We start from the raw sequence: 19496 nt of genomic DNA on the forward strand, positions 1-19496 counted from the left end.
ACCTTCTCTGAGCCTCGGTTCCCTTGTCTTTCCAAAGGGATAATAACATGACCTAGCTTACAAGATTGTTCTCAGAATTAAATGAGATAATGCCTCAGGAATGCCTGGTGCAGAGTGAGTTCCCAGAAAACATTATTATGTATACTATATATAGTACTATATCAATATTATATAATTAAAATTAAAATCCAGGTAAGCTGGAAGGAGAAAAGACAGTGAGGAACTGTAAAAAGGGACAGTGGGCCATTGGCGTTTTGTTGGCTCTGTGTGTGGTGTGTGTATGTACGTCTGCGTGGATGGGTGGCTATGTTCGCAGGGCATGAACCTGCCTAATGAGTAAGTCTGCGCCTCTTTTAGTGCCGGCTGGCGGTGGCCCCAGCCCCCTCTCTTTACCATCCCTCTGCCTCCTGCATCCTGGGGCAGGCTGGGCTTTGAGCTGGTGCCCTTCCCACACTGTCCGGTGCATGTTCTTTTCTGCACCATCAGTCCTTCTCGCTGCCCACCCTCCCCTCTCATCCCCCCAGCAGCAGAGACCCTGGGCCAACGGCCCGAGGGTCTGCTCTCCTGGCCCAGGTGTGGCTGCTGCCATAAGGCGAGTGTCCTCTGCACACACGCTGCGCCCCCGCGCTTGCAGTCGCATTCAGCCCAGTGTAGGGTGACTGCCTTGGTTTTGGCTAGTGGAAGTCCCGCCCCTACAGACCTGCTGCCGGGCCCTGACTGCCCCTCTCCCTCTGCGCAGTGTCCACGGGTTCAGTGACGCAGGTGTCGTCGGTGAGCACGGACTCAGCCGGCTCCTCGTACTCCATCAGCGGCATCCTGGGCATCACGTCCCCCAGCGCTGACACCAACAAGCGCAAGAGAGATGAAGGTAAGAGATGCCCACGCAGCCTTGTCCGGGATGGACCAATGTGATCGGGGTGCTCAGTCAGGGGTGGAAGCAAAGGTGCCCACTGAGCGTCCCCTTAGCTGCAGAGCACAGTAGTCCCCAGGCCCAGGCCCAGGCCCTTCCGTGGACCCGCGGACATGGGGAAGAGGCCGAGCCATCTGGGAGGGCCAGGCAGGGAGCTGGCTGTGGGTGTGGATTTCTGGCTGGCTTCCCTCATCCTCACCCTTTGGGGAGAAAGGTGGGCCTGGCAAAGCCCTTGTGGCCTGAGCTCTGTGGCCTTTAAGAAGAGCTTGCGTGTGGAGATATGATGCCTGAGGGCGGGGTGTGGAGGGCAAGAGCACAACACCTTGTCCCCTTTATGGGGGAGCCCTGGGGGCGAGGGAGGGGTGGGTGTTCCGCGATGAGAGGAGTACACAGGGCAGGGAGGGGTCCACGGCGCTCTTGAGGGCCTCCCAGGAGAAGGCCTCCAGCAGCTGTGATGGGGGCCGTTGAAGAAGTTAACACGTAATCATCTCATCTCTGCCCTTGGGCCGGGAAGGAAGGCGTGCAGGGCCTCCCGAGGATTACAAAGATGACAGTCTTCCTGGTTGGTTTTTCTCAGCTTGTCCATGTGCCACCTGGGCCTCCAGAGCTGGCCGCCTCCGTCCTGGACACGGGTCTTCTTTCCCTGGACAGGCTGCCAGTGCCGGCTGGCATTAATGGGTTTGAGAGGAGAAACGACCCCTTGGGAGTCTGTAAAACCTTAGTCAGGAAAGGGAAAAACGCCGGTGATCTAGGCCTGAGAACAGTGTGACAGAAATCTTGATTCAATTATTCTCTTCCTCGGCACAATTCCTTTCTCGGCTCCCTGTAAGAGCTACATGTTCTCATGAGCACGGGCCTAAGTACTTAAGATCTGTAACTAGAAAACTGAGTCAGCCCAGCAGTGGCCTGGCCTGTGGTCTGCGTGTTCCAGAGGCTGGGCCTGTAGCCTCTGTTCAGAGCCGTGTGGGGATGGTCCTCGGCTTCTGGACCCTGCCTCGCGCCCGCCCCTGCTCCTGGCACTCGGAGCACGTGTCAGAAGTCCTTAACTCAGTGGGCTGCTGTGCTGTGTTACTGCAGGAGGCGGTGGCCCACCATCTCTGTTGGTTTATGGAGTGATGGTGTCATCCTTTCTCCCACTGTCACCTGGACTCAAAGCACATGTGCCCCAGCTGGGTCCTGGCTGTGCTTGGTCGAGGTGGAGGCTGGGTTGTGTAAGGCTCCCTCAGAGACGGGGGGACCCAGGCAGAGAATTTTGGAGAAAGGAAAAAATCTGTTTACCACCAAACAGGTCCTGATGTAGGGGGTTGTTGTACCGTGTTGGTGGAGGGCTCTGCTGGCTTTCGGTCCTCTGATCAGCGGTCACTGGCAGCCTCTCCAGCTGCTTTAAAAGGGGTAGAGTGGTTAGAATGTGGTTTTGTCGGTCTAGACTGTGCTGTGCTGCTCAGATGATTCCTGAGGACTGTGGCCCATTTAGGGTCTTGACCTCAAGAGGGACAGTGACAGAGGCTGGCCCTGTGGCTTAAGTTTGTGTGCTCCCCTTCAGCAGCCCAGGGCTTCGCTGGTTCAGATCCTGGGTGTGGACCTAGCACCGCTCATTAAGCCATGCTGAGGTGGCGTCCCACATGGCAGAGCTAAAAGGACCTACAACTAGAATATACGACTAGGTACTGGGGATCTTTGGGGAGAAGAAGGAAAAAAAGAGGAACGGTGACAAACTGGGATGTGTCCAGATGGATGTAACCTGAATAGAGAGGGATCTGGAGAGCAGCTCAAGGCTCTAGGGATGTTTTGGCACAAAGAAGAGAAGAATGAGCAGGAGTGGATTGTTGCCTTGAGGTATTTGGAGGGCTGAGGGAGAAGGCAAGACAATGAGACTTTGCTGTGTGGCCTAAAGGCCAGAGTGTGGCAGATGCAGAGGAGGTTTCAGCCTAGTGTAAAAAAGAACTTTGTAAATATGAGAGTGGTCTAGGGCAAAAAGGAGCTGTCATTGGAAGTAGTGAGCAACCCATCACTAGAAATATGTAAGTAGAGCTTAGGTGGCTACTTGCAAGGCTGCTGTATAAGCATATCAAGAATCAGGGCCGGCCCAGTGGCGCAGCAGTTAAGCATGCACCTTCTGCTTCTTGGTGGCCCGGGGTTCCCCAGTTTGGATCCCTGCTGTGGCAGGCGTCCCATATATAAAGTGGAGGAAGATGGGCACAGACGTTAGCTCAGGACTAACATAACAGATGTTAACTCAGGGCCAGTCTTCCTCAGCAAAGAGAGGAGGATTGGCAGCAGTCAGGGCTAATCGTCCTCAAAGAAAACAAAAAATGCAAGAATCAGAAACATGACTGGATGATCTTTGAGATTCTTCCTTGAAATTTATGATTGAGCCCTGTTCCCCAAAAAGGCTTGGGAGGTGATTCACTCTGTGGTCTGGGGGCTGAGGGAGAATGCTTCCATGGTCCTGGAAGCTTACAGGGTTGGGAAGACTGGGAGACCCAAGCAGCAACCAGAGGCGCCCGCACCCCCGCCGCGCATCACGGAGAGCCGGTGCGGCTGAGCGGAGAGGGCGCGGAGGGCAGATTGCTCACGCCCGCGAACTGTCGGAGGACTGCTGCGTGGCGCCACTGCCCTTCCTCACCCTCCCTCCGTGTGTCCCCGGATCCTTGCTTTAGCGTCAGTGTCAGCGGAAGTCGAGGAGGCAGAGATGGCCACCCCCATTTTACAGGGGAGGAAACCGGAAACCGAGGCCCGGGGTGGGGGGGTTCCTTGATGTTGGCAAAGCCACACAGCTGGTGTGGCCCCGGGGTTCGGGAGGAGCTGGAGAGCCCTGGAGGCCTCAGTGCCCTGGCACTGTGGGGACACCGGCTGCCCCCTGCCCTCCAGAGAGATGCTGGAGGAGGAGGGGCTGGGGCTGGGCGGAGCCTGGGGACAGTGGGCGGCAGGGTTCCCAGCAGCAGGGCGTGGCCGGCAGGTGCACGGCACTGGGAGGGAAGGTCAGAGCCAGCCGCTGGGGAAACACGGAACCGCCGGCCTGGAAAGGCTTCAGACCGTGCCGCGTTTTTCTTGGGAGCCGTCAGCAGCCTGAGGGAAGGGCTGTGGGGGCGGGAGAGGCATAGAGGGCCGAGAGGAGGATGGCCGAGCGTCCTCGTCCCCATTTTTCAGAGGAGGGCCCTGGGATCTGCAGGGTGGAGCCACTTGCTCAGCTCTGGTTCACAGTCCTCTCGCTGGGACTGAGTTTCGCCCTGTGGGCATTTCCCAGGGCCACTCTCCTGCCCAGGCCTCAGGGCGGGGTGGGTGGCACCGGTCCATCACAGCTTGCAGGCTGGTGGGCAAGACTGGCAAGCCCGAGGTCCCTTTGATGGGCCATGTGTGAGGTGATGCTGTCACAGGGATGACACCAGAGGGGGAGCAGGGCAGCAAGGGGCCGATTTTGACCAAAAGGATCTGGGAAGGCTTCTCAGAGGAAGTGGCACTTTACTGAGGGAGAAATATTTTACACTGCTTCTGCTTTTGAATTTAAATTAATTAAAATCAAATAATTCAGTTCCTCAGTCACACTGGCCACATCTCGACTGCTCAGCAGCCGCATGTGGCCGGTGGCTGCTGTGCTGGGTCACTGGGCTTGAATAAAGTGCGTGGCTCGTGGCAGGTGCTCATAGATGCTCCTGGGGCCGGCCCAGCCACGTGCAGAGGGGTCGCCGTTAATGAGGAGGGCGAGTGACACTCTCAACCAGGAGGGCTTCTGGTAGTTTGGGGCTTCCACAGAAAGCTCTATTTGAATAGGAAATTCTGTGGCAAAAATAAACAGGATGGAACGCTGTTAGACTAGTGGACTGCTAAGGGCCTTTCAGTCTAGAAATTCTAAGATTCTCCCCAGGACGTTTGCCTCCAAGACCAGCCTTAGGGATGTGGCCACTGTGTCCGAATCCCAGATGAACGTTCTGTGGCGCAGTCAGCAGATCAGGTCCCCAGAGCCTCTGAGGGAGAGCTTGGGCTGGTTCAAGGAAGCTACAGGGAGGCAGATTAGGGCTCAGTGCAGGGAACAGCTTTCAGACCACACCCAGGCTGGGCCAAGGATGGAAGCATTATCTTGGAAAGGCAGTGAGCTCCCTGTCATTGGAGGTATGAGCAGGGGCTGGACAAAGGAGGGGCAGAAGAACCAAGGAAGGCATTCTGGTTTGGACTCTGTGACTTTTGAGGCCTGTTACAATCTGGGTGGCAAGTGTTTGTGTGACAGCCCTGTGTCTGGAAGTGGTTCTGCCCACTTGTCTTTCCCTCCTGCTGCCTGGACTCTGAGGCTGACATCCTCGTGGCCCTGACTGGGCAGGGGCCACATCGCATTTCTGTCCCCAGTCAGCCCCTTGGCACAGGGCCAGGGCGCAGAGGCGCTCCGATGCTTGTGGATGGCGCGGGGCCAGGCTGGGGCGCTGCCCAGGCGTGAGCAGCAGCTCCATCTTCTGGTTGGGCCGACCCCAGAGCTTTCATGGAGAAGGCTGTGGGGCTGGCCTCGGGAATCCCGCTGAGCCAGGGGACAGAGCCTGGGGCTGTGCCTCCCTCCTGGAGGCAGCAGTGCTGGGGCTGGGCTTGGCAGAGCAGGCGGAGCTGTGAAGAGCGGCCATGGGTGAAAGGGCAGCCCTAGGACCCTCTGTTCCTTCCTGGGCCTTTGATCTCTGGAGGGGCCTCCTTCTGCCTGTCTGCAGGGCCCAGTTCAGGTCCCCTCCACCTCCCCCACCCCTCATCCCCCCAGAGTTGAAAGGCCCTGGACACTCCCGGGTCACCCGAGTGCGAATGCCTTTCACTAGCTCAGAAAGCCGCCCAGTCCAGCGCCAGCGCGGCCCGTGGGGGCAGAGCCTCTTTTCAGGCGGTGGAGGCTCCGTGGCAGGTGGCACTGCCGGCCCGGGGCCCTGGCCTGCCCTCTGCCTGGGGAGGGCCCAGGAAGGGCAGCCGAGAGCCGGAGGGGGCCTGCCCTTTCTGGGAGATGCCACGTCCAGCAAGAGCCTCCTGGGGAGGTTTGGGGGCATCTGGCAGGGGCTCCTGTCATGACTGTGTCCACCCCTCCTTCTGGGGGTCTGTCTCCTCTGTCTTTGTGTCTCCCCGTGGCTTTTGTTTGGGGCTGCATCTCATGCAGTGTTATCGCGGGGCCTGTTTACCGAGACTTCCTCTGCGCCTGCTTCCGTCTCCTGGCAGAGCTCTCACTCTTTCTCACTCTCTCCCCCCTCTCTCTCTCACACACACTCTCTCTCACACACACTCTCTCTCACACACACTCTCTCTCACACACACACTCTCTCACACACACACTCTCTCTCACACACACTCTTTCTCTGCCACACACACTCTCTCTCTCTGACACACACACTCTCTCTCACTCTCTCTCACACACACACTCACTCTCTCTCTCTCTTCTTGTGTTCGCTCTTGCTCTCTCTTACCAACTTTCCTCTCCCCCGTCTCTCCCAGGTGGGCAGCCCCAGCTCAGCCCTGCTCTGCAGACCTCCACGGGAGCCAACCTGGGGAGGGAAGGGGTTTCAGAAGCTTAAAGACCGCGCAGGCCCCAGGACCCTCCTGGCCGTGGGCAGGCCCTGGCCTTCCTTTCTTAGGACTCTGGACACTCAGACCCTGTCTGCTGCTCCTGGGCTCTGGACAGAAGGCAGGAGCCTGGAGAAGACGGTGCAGAGACCCCTCTCATATTTGCCGGAAGGGAATGGGATGTGTGGAAAAGCCCGGGATTCCGGAGTCAGGGGTTGTAGGCAGCCCTTGTGGCACCAAGATTCCACAGACCTCTGATCTCTGGAGAGCTCACAGGTATTGAGGGAAGGACACAGGCTCACAGGCCAGAGTTTGAGGACTTCCTGTGGTGGAATCTTTGGCAAAGTTACTTAGTCTCTCAGAGCCTCCATTTTGTCATGGAAAACAGAGGCAGCACAAGCCTTGTGGGTTATTGCGAGGGTAAAATGAAGTCACATCCACCAAGGGGGGAGCCCCAGGGCCTGGTGGTAGTAAGCATTTAATAAACGGCCTCTGAGGGGGCCTGGGGCTTGACTGCGTGAGGCCAGTCACAGGCCGAGGGCAAGCAGGCTCCAGCCAGAGTTCTGTTTGGCAGCTGGAGCTAGCTGATCTGCCCACCACCGACTTCCTGTTTGTAACAGTCGACTGCTGTGGGCATCGGGACTCAACAACAGTGTCCCCAGGTGTCAGCTGCACAGTGAAGGGCCACTCACTTTCCTTTGCTTCCGTTTCCTTCAGGACCCTGATGTCCCTGCCCCCTTGATGGAAGAATGAGAGGGTCAAGCCTCTGTTTTCCATGAGAAGAGACCCTGGGCTACGCAGGCAGTAGAGGCCTCCAGGATGGAGGGTGGGACACAGGCACCTGGGCCTGGGAGGGCTGGTGGTGGGGTCCCCCGCTTGGACCTCAGGACTCCCCCGTCAGAGCTGGAAGGGCCCCAAGAGCATCGAGGACATGTCATCCCAAGTCAGTATTCAGATGGGAAGACAGGCTCAGAGAAGAGAAGGGGTCTGAGCAGGTCCACAGCAGAAACCCAGCAAACCTAGAGGGAGGGAGAGGGCTCGTCCCGACATCCCAGCAGTCCCACCGCCATCTGGTGGGACGAATCTCAGTTTCTTCTCCCCACTCTTTTCCCCCATTCTAGGTCAACCTGCGGCCCCCAGTGTTGAAAGCCGCCAGCACCCAGCCCGAGCCCATCAGCCTCTCAGGCCGGGGGCAGCTGAGCCGCTAATGCCCCAGGGTAGGCCTCAGCTCTGGACAGTGAGCCCTGGCCTCCCTGGCTGCCTCTCATTCCCCCTCCTCGTCCCTGCTGGGCTTCCAGTCCTGTGCATTCTCTGGGCCTCCCTGTCTCTGGGCCAGTATCCATGCAGGGCCCTCCGCCTGGAACGCGTCCTTGAGGCTGGTCTGCTGGCCTGGCCTGGTTTCCAGAGGCAGCCTGCTTCCTGGGGGATTTTCCGTGTGAGGCCATCAGTCCTCCACAGCCCCCCTGGGGCCCTTGGGTCCAGCAGGGCAGCCTGGAGCTTTGGAGACCAGACAGGCTCTGCAGAGAGGGAGGAAGTGCCCACTGCTTTGTCTCGGCCTCTCCTGGGAATTTACAGAGCAGGCGCCCCGGTCCTCCGTGGGGTGGACCCTGAGGCTGCGCCGGCCCTTCCCTGAGTCCTGCCTATCTGGGCAGGGGCCAGGAGGGCATCACTTGGGACCCAGGTGGCAATCGCCAGCCTGGTAGTCATGCTTTAGTTGCTTGCCCTGTATTTAAAATGATTTTGAGTTAGTTGCCAACATTTAAAAATCAGGAGATTTCATATACGGCTGTGTGGCTTTTCTTGGGAAAGTAAAAATCTGATCAGGCCACATCACTTGGGTCGCTGGGCCTGTGGTCCTCAGTGCTCCCTGCTCACTCGCTCTGGCTTTTTGCTCTCTTTTCTCCACCTCGACACCCTCGGGCTTCCGGAGGCCTAGCGTGGACTCTGAAGAACAAGTCTGGTGGAGTCCAGTGTGTGGCGGCTGAATCCTGTGGGAGGCAGGGCCCTGACCTGCCCTGAAGGGGAGTGTGCGTGCACGCGTGCGTGTGGGTGTGTGGGTGGTTAGGAAGTGGGCAGTCAGGCTCTCAGGCCAGAGATGGGTGGGGAAGGGAGGTGATAGGGCAGGGCCAAGGAGCCACACCTCGTGGTAGCCCAGAAGAGCAGTGAGCTTGAGGTCACTGAGTCCACACCCACCAGATAGGGCAGTCTAGGCACAGAGGGGACGTGCTTGGCCCAGGGCCGCAGGGGGCGTTAGTGGCAGAGATGATGAGGACTCGGGTTTTCATCTCCCAGCTGGGTGGCCACTCTCCCGTGTCCTTCCAGGCTTGCGGTCACTGGCCCCTCAGCTGAGGGCCAGGCAGACCATTGCCAGAGGCTTCCTTGGTAAAGCAGAGGACCTGAGGCCAGGTGATCAATCCCAGGGGCTCCTTGGACCTTTCCCTGGTGCCTAGGGCCTGTCCCCAGGGTGGGGGGTCAGGTTTCGGTTCCTCCTGGCCCCCAGGTCCCCAAGTTTCACTTTGATTCACGGTGTGAGAGCCGGCGTGAGAGCCGACGCCACTGAAGGCCCCTCCACCCCACCCCCGCCTGTTTGCGCACCTGCTTGGCCGTGGCCCCCTCCCCCCAGCTCTTTTTCCCGTGGGGCTGTGCTCTGGTGTTCTGGGGAGCCCTCGGTGATGTAGGGGGCAGGGTGTCGCAGTGTGGGGATCTCAGCTCAGGGAGTCCATTCTGGGGTCAACCAGAGCAAGAGCTGTGGGGTCAGCTGAGGGACAGCAGAGGGGGATAGAGTCCCACCCGTGGTGGGCAGGCCTCCGGCCAGGGCAGCCTGGAACTCAAGGTGGAGGGACTGGCTCTCTTCCCCACCCCAGCGCCCCGCTGCCCTGTGGGGTGGAGATCCCACATCCTTTCTCTCTGGCTTTGGAATGCGGTTTAATCTTTGGCTACAGAGAGTCTTCGGTTCAGGGACTTCGCTGTGCTGCGAACTGCCAGAGGCTGAGGAGGCCCCGAAGGAGCCCCGGGGAGGGCTCTGGGTGCCATGCCTGACCTTCTGGCTGACTTGCTGGTGATCTTGGGGGAAATCCCTTCCTCTCTCTGGGCCTCAGTTTCTTCATCTATAATATGGGATCAAGGGATTCCTAAGGTTCTTTTGGGCACCAAGATTCTAAGCTTCTCCAGGTCCCATCTCAAGTCCTCTTGGCATTATTTTAGGCCAGTGGTTCTCAAACTTTTGGTCTTGTGACCCCCTTTAAACTGTTAAAAATTATCAGGGAACACAAGGAGCTTTTTAGTTTACGTGGGTTAATTAAAATGGATACAATTTAAAATATTTACTTATTAATTCATTAAAAATAATGGTAATAAACAAATAATATAAATAATATTTTTGAAATATTGAGTGGCATTGCTTTATGATTTTGCAAATCTCTTTAGTGTCTGGCTTAACAGAAGGCAGCTGGGTCCTCACATCTGGTCTGTATCCGCTCTGCTGTGATTTCACACATCCTAGAGCCTCGGGGACACCCCACTATGCTTATGAAAGAGTGAGAGGGAAGAAGGCCAGTAACATCTGGGCATTATTATGAAAATAGTTTTGACCTCACAGACCCCCCAAAAAGGTCTTGGAGGCCCCCAGGGATCCCTGGACTAGACCTTGAGAATCTCTGCTTCAGGCTGCTGCAGACTCGGAGCTTGCTTATCACACAGATGGGGAGAGCAGTTAAGTCATTTTAGTTAAAAGAAAGGTGCTGTCAGTTTCTCCTGTTCCTAGCTCCTGAAGGCAGTGGGAGCCACAGCAGGTCTTTGAGTTGGGGAGAGAGTGACAAGACACGCTGGGCTTTGGAAAGCCCCCTCCAGCAGCCTGGGGCAGGTAGTGCTCCTTGCTCCTCCCCAAGCTTGAGCTCCCACAGAAAGGCACCGCCTCGGCCGCTCCTTTCTTTCCAGCAGGAATCTGGAGGGCTTCAGGGCTGACCCCTCCAGCAGGCTTCCTTCAGGGCCAACTGCAGTGACCCAGGGCTCCCTAAGAGCCTGTGGAGTGGGCCTTTGGGCACCCAACCATGTCTCCCCATCCTAGCTCAGCTCTGCACTAGCCTGCAGACCCCTGGGACCCCACCGTGGCCGTGGTTTTGGTGGGGAAAAACCCAGCAAATGACATTGATTAGGAATGAAACAAAATAAACTAAAATAAAGAAGAGGTAGGTTTGGTATTTATCTCGACTCTTGGTATTTGAGGAAAAGCAGGTCTGAAAGGCAATTGAAAAAGAGAAGATTTTTTTTCTGATTCCATAGGGGCTTCTGGGTGCTTCTGGAATGCCAGTGGTTGGTCGCTCATGTGCATGTGTGTCTAATTTCACTTTGAAATTTCCAGTTTTCGTTTTCACCGGTACAAATTTATCATTTGCATTAGTCCTTCCTGGGAGTAATGGACTAAAATGAAAGAGCGGGAGAAAAAGATAATGTCCTAAGGTAATTTGGGAAGAATTGAGAGAGGGAGGACAAAAGGTGCCAGAGAGGATGTGTGTGAGAAAGGTCGCTTGTGGTGCAGTGAACTGAACTGTGAGAAGAAACAGAAGGCAGGGCTGGAGGGACTAGGAAGGAAGACGGTGACAGGGGTCAGACACTTCCCAGCACCAGCCACCAGGTGGCACCATTGACCCAAGACAGCTTAGTTGCCATCCAGGTTAGAGATAAGTGGGGGGTAACAGGGCAATGTGGACTGGCCATCTGTGAGCCAGGTGGGGGTGGCAGTGCCCAGGTGGGCTGACCATTGCCTGAGTCTCGCTTCTCTGCCAGCGTTTAGTCAGGGCAAGGGGAGACCATCGCTGCGGGGATCAGTAGGGTCCATCCTCACCTCCACGGCACAGACATCTTGATAGAAAACTTTCTGGGAGTTGAATCCTTGGTTCTATTCTAAGCCCTTACTTGCTGTGTGACCTTGGGCAAGTCACTTCTCTCTGCCTTGTCTTCCTCACATGGAAACATGGAGATTTGGACAGACGGTTTTTTTTTGTGTGTGAGGAAGACTGTCGCTGAGCTAACATGGACAGATGATTTTTAAGGGTCTGTGGGCTCTGACATTCTGTGGTCGCCAGAGAGAGCCCTGGAGGTGGAGTTAGAGTCAGGATCTTTCTCTGTCAGCTGTGTGACCTTGGGTGACTCCCTTCCCATTTGTGGGGATTAGAGTAACATCTCCCTCAGCCTTTTATCTAAAAGAGCAGGACTGTTGCTGTGGCATCCTGGCAGGTCCCCACCTGCTGTGTCCCTGACTTCTCCAGACAGCCCGCCTCCACACAGCAGCCCCAGAGGCACTTCCGAAACACAGGTCTGGTCAGTGACTCGCCTGAAGGGTTTGCACCTTCAACTCTCCCGTTGTTCTCAGAAGCCAGCCGGACTTTCTAACGAGGCCAACTCGCGAGCTGTCCCTCTCCACTCTCCTCCTGCGCCCTCCAGCCCTGCCAAACCTCTTCCCTTCCCTTGAACACACTTGTTCTTTCCTGCCCACAGCCTACTGGTTACGTGCACAGGTTGTCGAGTCAGGGGCTGACTCCCCCAGTGCCTATTCGTGTGGCTTTGAGCAAGTGGCTCGACCTCTCTAAGCCTCTGTCTCCCTCTGTGTAAGATGAGGGCATCACTTGTGCCTCTGATTGGGTTGTTCTGTGGATTGAAGGAGGTGATGCATGTGAAGTGCAGGCTGACCCCCAACACAGGAGATGTGCTCAGTAAAGGGTACCTTTAGTGTGATGCTGTTCCCACTGCTTGGAAAACCGTGCTCCCCACCCCTCCATTGACCTGGCTGACACTGGGAACTTCAGGATCCACCTGGAATGTCACTCCCTCAGTGACATTCCTCGATGCTCACCCCTGGCTATTGGCTCCGCAGGCCCCACTTGCAGCACACAGCACCCGCCTGTTGATAATAAGATCACGTCTGTCGCTTGTCTGTCTTCCCTGTGAGACTGTGAGCCCCCTGAGGGCAGGAACAGTGTCTGTAGTGGTCACCACTGGGGCCCTGGGGCCCTGAGGCCCAGCACAAGGTCTGGTTCACGGCAGCAAATGTGTCCTGAACGGGGCTCTGGATGTCAGAGAAGCCTGGAGCCCCTCTGGTCAGTGGCTGTGGGCTGCCCATGAGAACCCAGAGCCTGGCACATCAGATATCCTCCCACTCCTGCCTGACCCAAGCCTCCATCCTCCAGCTGCGCTGTCTGGTGCCACAGAAAGGATCTTGTGGTAGACATTCTCGAGGGGCGGGAGCTCTCCCCCAGTCTAAACACACACATGCACATGCGCGGATGTGCATGCTGGGGCCTGCAGCTTCATTCTCTCTGCCTCACCCGAACATGCATTCCAGGTATATATAGATCATGGCCCCAAATAGGAGCTGCAACTATAGTGGCTAGCACACATTGAGTATTTACTGTATATATTTCACATTATTAACACATTTAAATCTTACCACCACCATACCAGGTCAATACCCTTATCATCCCCATTTTATAGAGATTCAGAGAGATCAAGGAAATTGCCCAAGGTCACACAGCTCTACAGTGGTAGTGTTGGGACTGGCCCCCGAGGCCATGGGCTCCAGACTAGCCTTACCTGCCACCCTGGCCTGCCTCTCATAGAGGGTCGCAACAAGATGGCATCTATGGGGATGTCCTTGGCTCCCTCCAACATGGGGCTTCAATTCCACCTTTTTTCTCAGTGCTGCCCTATCCCCATCAGCCTGCCAGGCAGAGCTGGTACCCCATTAGTCAGGTACCCCATTTCTGAGGCTTCCCCCAGCACTGCTGTGCACACTTCCCTGTCACACCTTCGGGCTGCTCAGCTTCCAGTGCAGCTGGCTGATCTCATGTGCACTGTGGACCGTGGAGGGCAGCCCTGTGGGCAGACCTGAGTTCGCGCCCAGCCCCCTTCCATTTCCCAGTGTATGAGCTTGGACGGGGGGCCTTAACTTCTCTGAGTTTCGCCTTCCTTATCTGTCATTCCTTATCTGTCAAAGGGGATAATAATTCCTGCTTTTCCTGGTAATTAAAAAATGTTGCCTATCGTATTTTGACTAGCACTGGCACATGGCAAGTCCTAAAATACCAGCCATTATTATTTCTATCATCGGAGCCAAGTTTTTACCCTGAATCCAGATTCTTCAAGAAGACTTTGCTGAGAGCTTTGTAAATTCCCAGCTCCTTTATTTTCTCTTTCTCTCTTTGTTAGTGATGATTTCATTTATATTGCTAACTCTAATAATAGGATTATTCAATCTAGGGTCAGAAGGAAAAGAAAGACGTACCCGCCCGAGTTTATGCTGGCGGAAGCTGAGCTCCAAGTTTCAGAAGCTAACAATTCAAGCTGTAGCTGAGGGCAGCTTGCAGAGGCAGGGAGCCTGACGCGGCCGGAGGGGCCGGCTATCCGGCTGCAGGGCAGCCCCTACCTTGCTGTGGGCCCTCAGGCAGCTCCCTGCCCCCTGAGTCTTCCATTTGGATGCCAGGAGCCCAGACATCCCTCCCAGCTCCCGATCCTCCCTGCTCCCTCCTCCCTGCTGTGCCCTCTCCCCCTCCTCCGTACTCCCTCTCTTCGCTTCCTTTCTGTCTGAGACACAAACGCCATCGGCGCTTTTGAATGGTACTTTTGTTCCGCTAACATCTCTTTTCTGAAAAGGATGATCGGTCAGGTTTCTGTCTTTTAAAGGCAGGCACGTTTTATCAGTTAAGAACCTGTGTACTTCCCTCCTGAGACAGGCTGAAGGGGCCAGACAGAAGCGGCGGAGGGGGAGCTTTAACGGGGGACAGCGGACGACAACCAACCAAGTCTCTGGGGGGGTAGATGCCTTCTTTCCCGGGAACCCCCTTGCCTGCTCTTGCCCTGACCCTAAGCATCTTCCAGCTTGACTCCAGGAATGACTGCGGCCCCCTCTGAGCTCCCCGCAGGGTGCGGAGGGGGCAAGAGCAGAGCCTGGGCCCAGGTCATCCTTGTCTCAAGGCCTCTTTCAGGAAGGGCTTGGAGCACCGGACTTTGAGTCTCAGGGCCCTGGGTTTGAATGCTGTGATCTTGGGCAACTCATTCTGGGCTTCAGTTTTCTTACTGGCAAAAGAGAGCAGAATGCCTTCCTCAAAGTCTTGTGGGAACTCAGCAAGAAGCAATGCATAAGAAAGTGCTTTATAAATGGTAAAGCTCCATGTAGGCATGAGAGTTCATACCTTGCAGTTCATACCTAGACTTCACTTCAGGTGCCTGCTCTTGGACAAATTCCTTAACTTCTGCGAGGGTCAGTTTTTCCATCTGTAAAATGGGGACTATAATGCTTGGGTCACAGTTACTGTGAGAATTCCATAATGGATGTAAAACCCCTGCACAGTTCTTGGCAGTGCCCGGCGCCAGGTCTAGGCTAGTGCCTTGTCCGTTTTCCTTTCTTGTGTCTTCACGGGGCCTCCCCCTGTGAGCACAGCGCACAATAATTAAGCAACAGGCTTCTTAAGTCTGGCTGCCCAGTCGGCCACTCCTTGACTGCGAGATCTGGGGCAACTCTGCCAACTTATGCCTCAGTTGTCTTGCCTGTAAGAGGAGGATAATAATACCTGTTTCAGAGGGCTGGTGAGGAGATGAGACCGCGCCCATGAAAGACTTGGCACAGAGTCAGAGCCAGCTGAACGTTAGGGGTTCGCCAGACCTTGCGCCCTCCGCACACCCGGACACAGGACCCCAGCCGCCGTTTCCTTCGAGCTCCCTTGGCCGGTGAAGAAAGCCAGGCCTGAGCGGGGCGGGAGGGATTTGCTCAAGGTCGCACCAGGAGTCACACGCCAAGATCTCTGAGGAATTTCCAGGGATTGCGAATCAAGCCTCTCCAAGAGGCCGGGGGCCCTGGCGAGAGGCCAGCCCCTCCTCCTCGGCTCTGTTCTCCGGAGCGCCCCTCGGCCGGGAACGGAGGGCACACGTCTTTCAGGAGGGCATCACAGTGTCTCTGCGCGCTGTGGAAGGAGAAAGAAATCCAGCCGCGTCAGAACATGGCGCAAAAGTAAGGGAGCGCGCGGCGCCCTTGGGAAGGAGGCGGCCCGCCGCCCGGCCTCCGCCAAGCATTTGCAATTTAATTGACATTTGGCGGCAGGAAGCCAATCAGTATAAGTCAATTGACGTTCCGAGATAAAACTAATCGCGGCCGGCTCTGCCCCCGCCGGCGGCCTCGGCTGGGCCGCGGGCACACACAGCTGGCGGCCGCGCGCGGCCCGGCCCGGCCCGGCAGGCTCCAGCGCTGGCGCGCGTCTCGGCCGGCTGATTGCCGCGCAGCCCACCGCGGCCGGGAGAGCCCGTAATGAATGACTTTATTTGCCGGGGCCCTGCTGAGAACAATTGAGTTTGTTATGGTAACAACGGATGCCAGCTTCCGGGCCCCGGGGAGCGCGGGCGCGGCGGCAGCGGGCTCGGGGCGGGGAGCAGACGATGCGCGAGGCGAGGGGCGCGGGCGGCGGGGCACGGGCCCGCCGAGTGTCGGGAACCCGAGGGACGCTGTGCGCCCCCGAGCCTGCCGAGGGGAGGCCCGGCTCCAGGCCACCTTGGAGCGAGGTGTTGGGATGGACGATGCACACGCTCTCTCCTTGGTCCACGGTGTAGAATTGAGATGGGGGTTCATTAAATTCCTTGCTTGTTTGTGGACAGGCCAGTCCTCCTGGGAGTTCCTGCGGTCTCGTCTTCACTCTACCCCCAGGCCTAGGGGGCGTCTGGTCTTGTTGAATGATGCCGACATCAGCCTTTTGTCTCTTTCGCCAGTGGAAAAGTAGAAAAAGGCAGAAAGACATTCCTACTTCGAGTGGCATGGCTTGACAAATTCAGAGCTGGATTTCAGCACACATATTGCACCATATGTGCTGGGGTGTCTCTCTGCCCCCCTCCCTGGAGAGGTGGCCTTCCTTCCGTTTCTGTCCCCAGTCTACATCATGGCACCACCCACAGGAAGCCCTCCTTGCTCCCACAGAGAGGGCTGCCAGTGACATGGCTGCCTCTGTGCCCCCACAGCCTTCTACTGCCTCCTCCATCAGACCGTGAGTTCCAAGGGCAGGGGCCACCTCCACTTCCTCCTAGTGGCTCCCTTAGTGCCCAGCGTCGGTCGTGGCACAGAACACAGATGTGGAAGGAGTGGATAAGGGAGCGGACTTTTCTCTTGTTTGCAATCTCTCGCTTTCCCTCTGGTTAAAGACACCAAAGAGTTACTTTCCTCTTTCTTCTTTTCCAGTTCTGTTTTCAGGCATGCTATCATTTATTCATTCACTCAACAAATATTTACTGGGAACCAACCATGTGTGGGGACTCTGATCTAGCAGGCCCCTGTCCTTGGGGAGCTTACTGGCCGTGAGAGATGATACTGCAATGCGTGTGACATAATGCGTGTCAAGTGCCTACTGCATGCCTAGTAAAACTCCAAAATCCTTGAGTTGGCAAAGGCTTAGTAAGGGCCTGCTGAGAGCTTTTCTGTCTGTCAGTGCATTCGTTGATCCCTGGTGCCACCCTATGACAATCACCCGCATTCACAGATGTAAAAAAATGCTTAGCATGTTTGAGAAGCAGCATGATGCTGTGGAAGGAGTCTAGACTTGGAATCTAACACGATTTTGCTGTGCGAGCTCTGTCCATTTTCTCCCCCTCTCTGGGCCTCAGTATCACCATCTGTAAAATGGGGGAGTTGGCATTGATCATCTCTGAGGACCAGTTGAGTGTGAATGGTCCACAGAGGAGATGGAGCCAGGACCCAAGTCCCTGCTCCCAGCCCAGTGCTCCCTGGTCGTGCAGTGTGAGCAGTGGGGGGGAGAATGCTCTCCTTCTTCAGCTTTCTGAGACTGCAGCACTCACTATGTGATAGGTGCCGTGCTCACAGTAGCCTCAGGAAGTGTAGGTACTATTACTCTTTCCCTTGGGCAGATGGAAAGATGAGAGGTTAAATAACCAGTCCAGGCTCACGTAGCTTGTAAGTTGCAGGGCTAAGATTCAAACCCACGCAGTCTGGTTGCAGAGCCTGTGCACATGACCACTTGCTAGTGGCAGAGGTTGCTCTTACCCCTCACCCCAGTCTTCCTTGCGCCTCGCTTGCTCTCTGGCTCTGAGGCTCACTCTGCACGGCTGCGGAACAGCAGGAGCACTGATTTTTCAAGGTGTTCTTTCTTCCCTTGGCCTTTCACGTTGTAGGTTGATACAGATGACTGAGGGGAGACCCCGGCCGGAAGGAGAGCCTGCTGCGGAACCTGGGCCCCTCGGCTCTGTCCCAGCTGGAGTATTGCATTTGGGAAGTGGGTTTCTAAAAAGGGTGGGGGGATCCAGGCGTTGTCCTTTAGGAACAAGCTCTCACTTTCCTTGCAGGAGGAAGGGCATTTATTTTAGAGTTAATTTTGGCACCTGTCTTCCTGTTCCTCAATAGGGGTCTGGAGAGCTTTCTTTCCCCAGAGATGTTCCCTTTTTCAGGAAGACAGATTCAGAAGATAGTCTGTAATATGGGATAGTCTTAACTGGCAAACCCAAGGGGCCTTGGACATCATATACAGTGAATTTAAATCCTGTCAACTCGATGTCCCCTCTTTAAAAAGAATATTTTGTAGTGTGTCTTTTGCTATCCTAAAATTAAATTTAGAGAAAATGTAACCTACCTACACACATAATTAAAAAAAATCAGTACAATGCCCCAATTGTAACAAAAGAGGAAAGCAAAATGAAATCATAATAAAATGATGTATTTTATTCTGTAAAATCTAAGGCATGACTACATCAGAAGACCTGATAAAGGAGTCATTTGCTTGCATTTATGTGACAATTGCCGTGAATGCAGCAGTTACAAATGTGGACAGCTGTGTTTTTTGGCAATACAAATACCTCTGGTGGTGTTGCCATCAGCAAACTGGTTTTCTGTGAACGTGTCTTGACAAAATTCCAACCAAAGCAAAGCATAATCTTCCCTCAATTTACGTGATGGTTATATTCCTGAAAAAGTTGGTGCAAATTAGAACACCAAGTTTACGTATAAAAGTAAAACAGAGTTAGGTTCATGGTTCAAATGTTTTTAAGAGAGTTTTTACCAACCTGAATGTGTGATGGGTCATTCCAAAGATGTGTGGGATGCAGGGAAATCCTTTACTGTGCTGGACGGGGCTGGGTAGCACCCATGACTCCACCTACTGAATACCAGAACTCCTCCCCAATAACGATAACTCACAGATTTCCAGAATCTGTGCTCTGATTACCCTTGTTGAGAGCCAATGGAACAAATGGTCCCTTCTTTTGGAAAGTTGTGTGACTCTGTTAAAAAGCAGAATCTGCGTATATTGTGCACCTATTGTGTGCAAGCCCTGGTGCTGGGGAGACAGAGAAGCTTGGCCCGATTTATCTGGGCTGTGAAACTGATGGACCCCGCTCCACAGGTGCCAAGCTCCCAGGGGCCTCAGGCCGTGCGCGCGGCCCCACCCACCCCTTATCTCCTCTGGAACACCTTCTGCCTCCTGCCTCATACCCGTAAGTCCAAACCTGGCTCATATGCCTCCTCCTCCCTGTAGGAAACCTTTCGTGGCCCGTACCCCCAACACCAGACGAGTTCTCTCCGTCTGTGAGCCCCCACTGCCCGCTGTCTGGGGCTCTCGCGGGGGACTTTCCTGTGCTTGCATCATGGCTCCAGCTCCAGGATTTGTCTCCCTGCCAGAGAGGGCCTCTGGGCTTTCCCTCAGGGCTCTTCTGAGGGCTGAGACTGCCTTCCCTTACACGGCCACGTCTGGGCTCAGAGCACCAGCAAAACCTGAATGAATGCCGGAGCCAAGGGCTGCAGCTCAGCCCAGTGCCCCTCTCTGTACACATCTTGTCCTTTTAATTAGGCAAATGGCTTCCCTCTTCTTGTCCTCACTCCCTGTCCTCATCAGCTGACATGAGATGCTTGCTCGGCAGACGGCGCTCCCTCATTTGGGGTCCGCTGGCTTGCTTGCTCTGACCCAGTGCTCTAGGCTTGGGTTGACTCCATTGATTGACCCCACTGCATGATGAGATGAACTGTGTAAGGTCACACAGCTGGCAAGTGGCAGAGCCAGAGTTGCCACTGGTGTGCTACCATCTTTGCCAT

General features: G+C 55.5%; 1 protein-coding gene across 4 annotated transcripts in view; it reads left to right on the top strand.

Moving 5' to 3' along the window:
* Positions 1–19496, top strand: part of PAX5 (paired box 5) — a 185400-nt gene that overhangs the window by 29012 nt on the left and 136892 nt on the right. For all 4 annotated transcript variants that reach the window (XM_070519173.1, XM_014861144.3, XM_070519174.1 and 1 more), the window contains exon 5: positions 740–868. In XM_070519173.1, the coding sequence (XP_070375274.1) occupies positions 740–868 (129 nt within the window). The remainder of the gene's footprint in view (positions 1–739; positions 869–19496) is intronic.

This window comes from Equus asinus, chromosome 10, assembly GCF_041296235.1.
Source record: "Equus asinus isolate D_3611 breed Donkey chromosome 10, EquAss-T2T_v2, whole genome shotgun sequence".
NCBI lineage: Eukaryota > Metazoa > Chordata > Mammalia > Perissodactyla > Equidae > Equus > Equus asinus.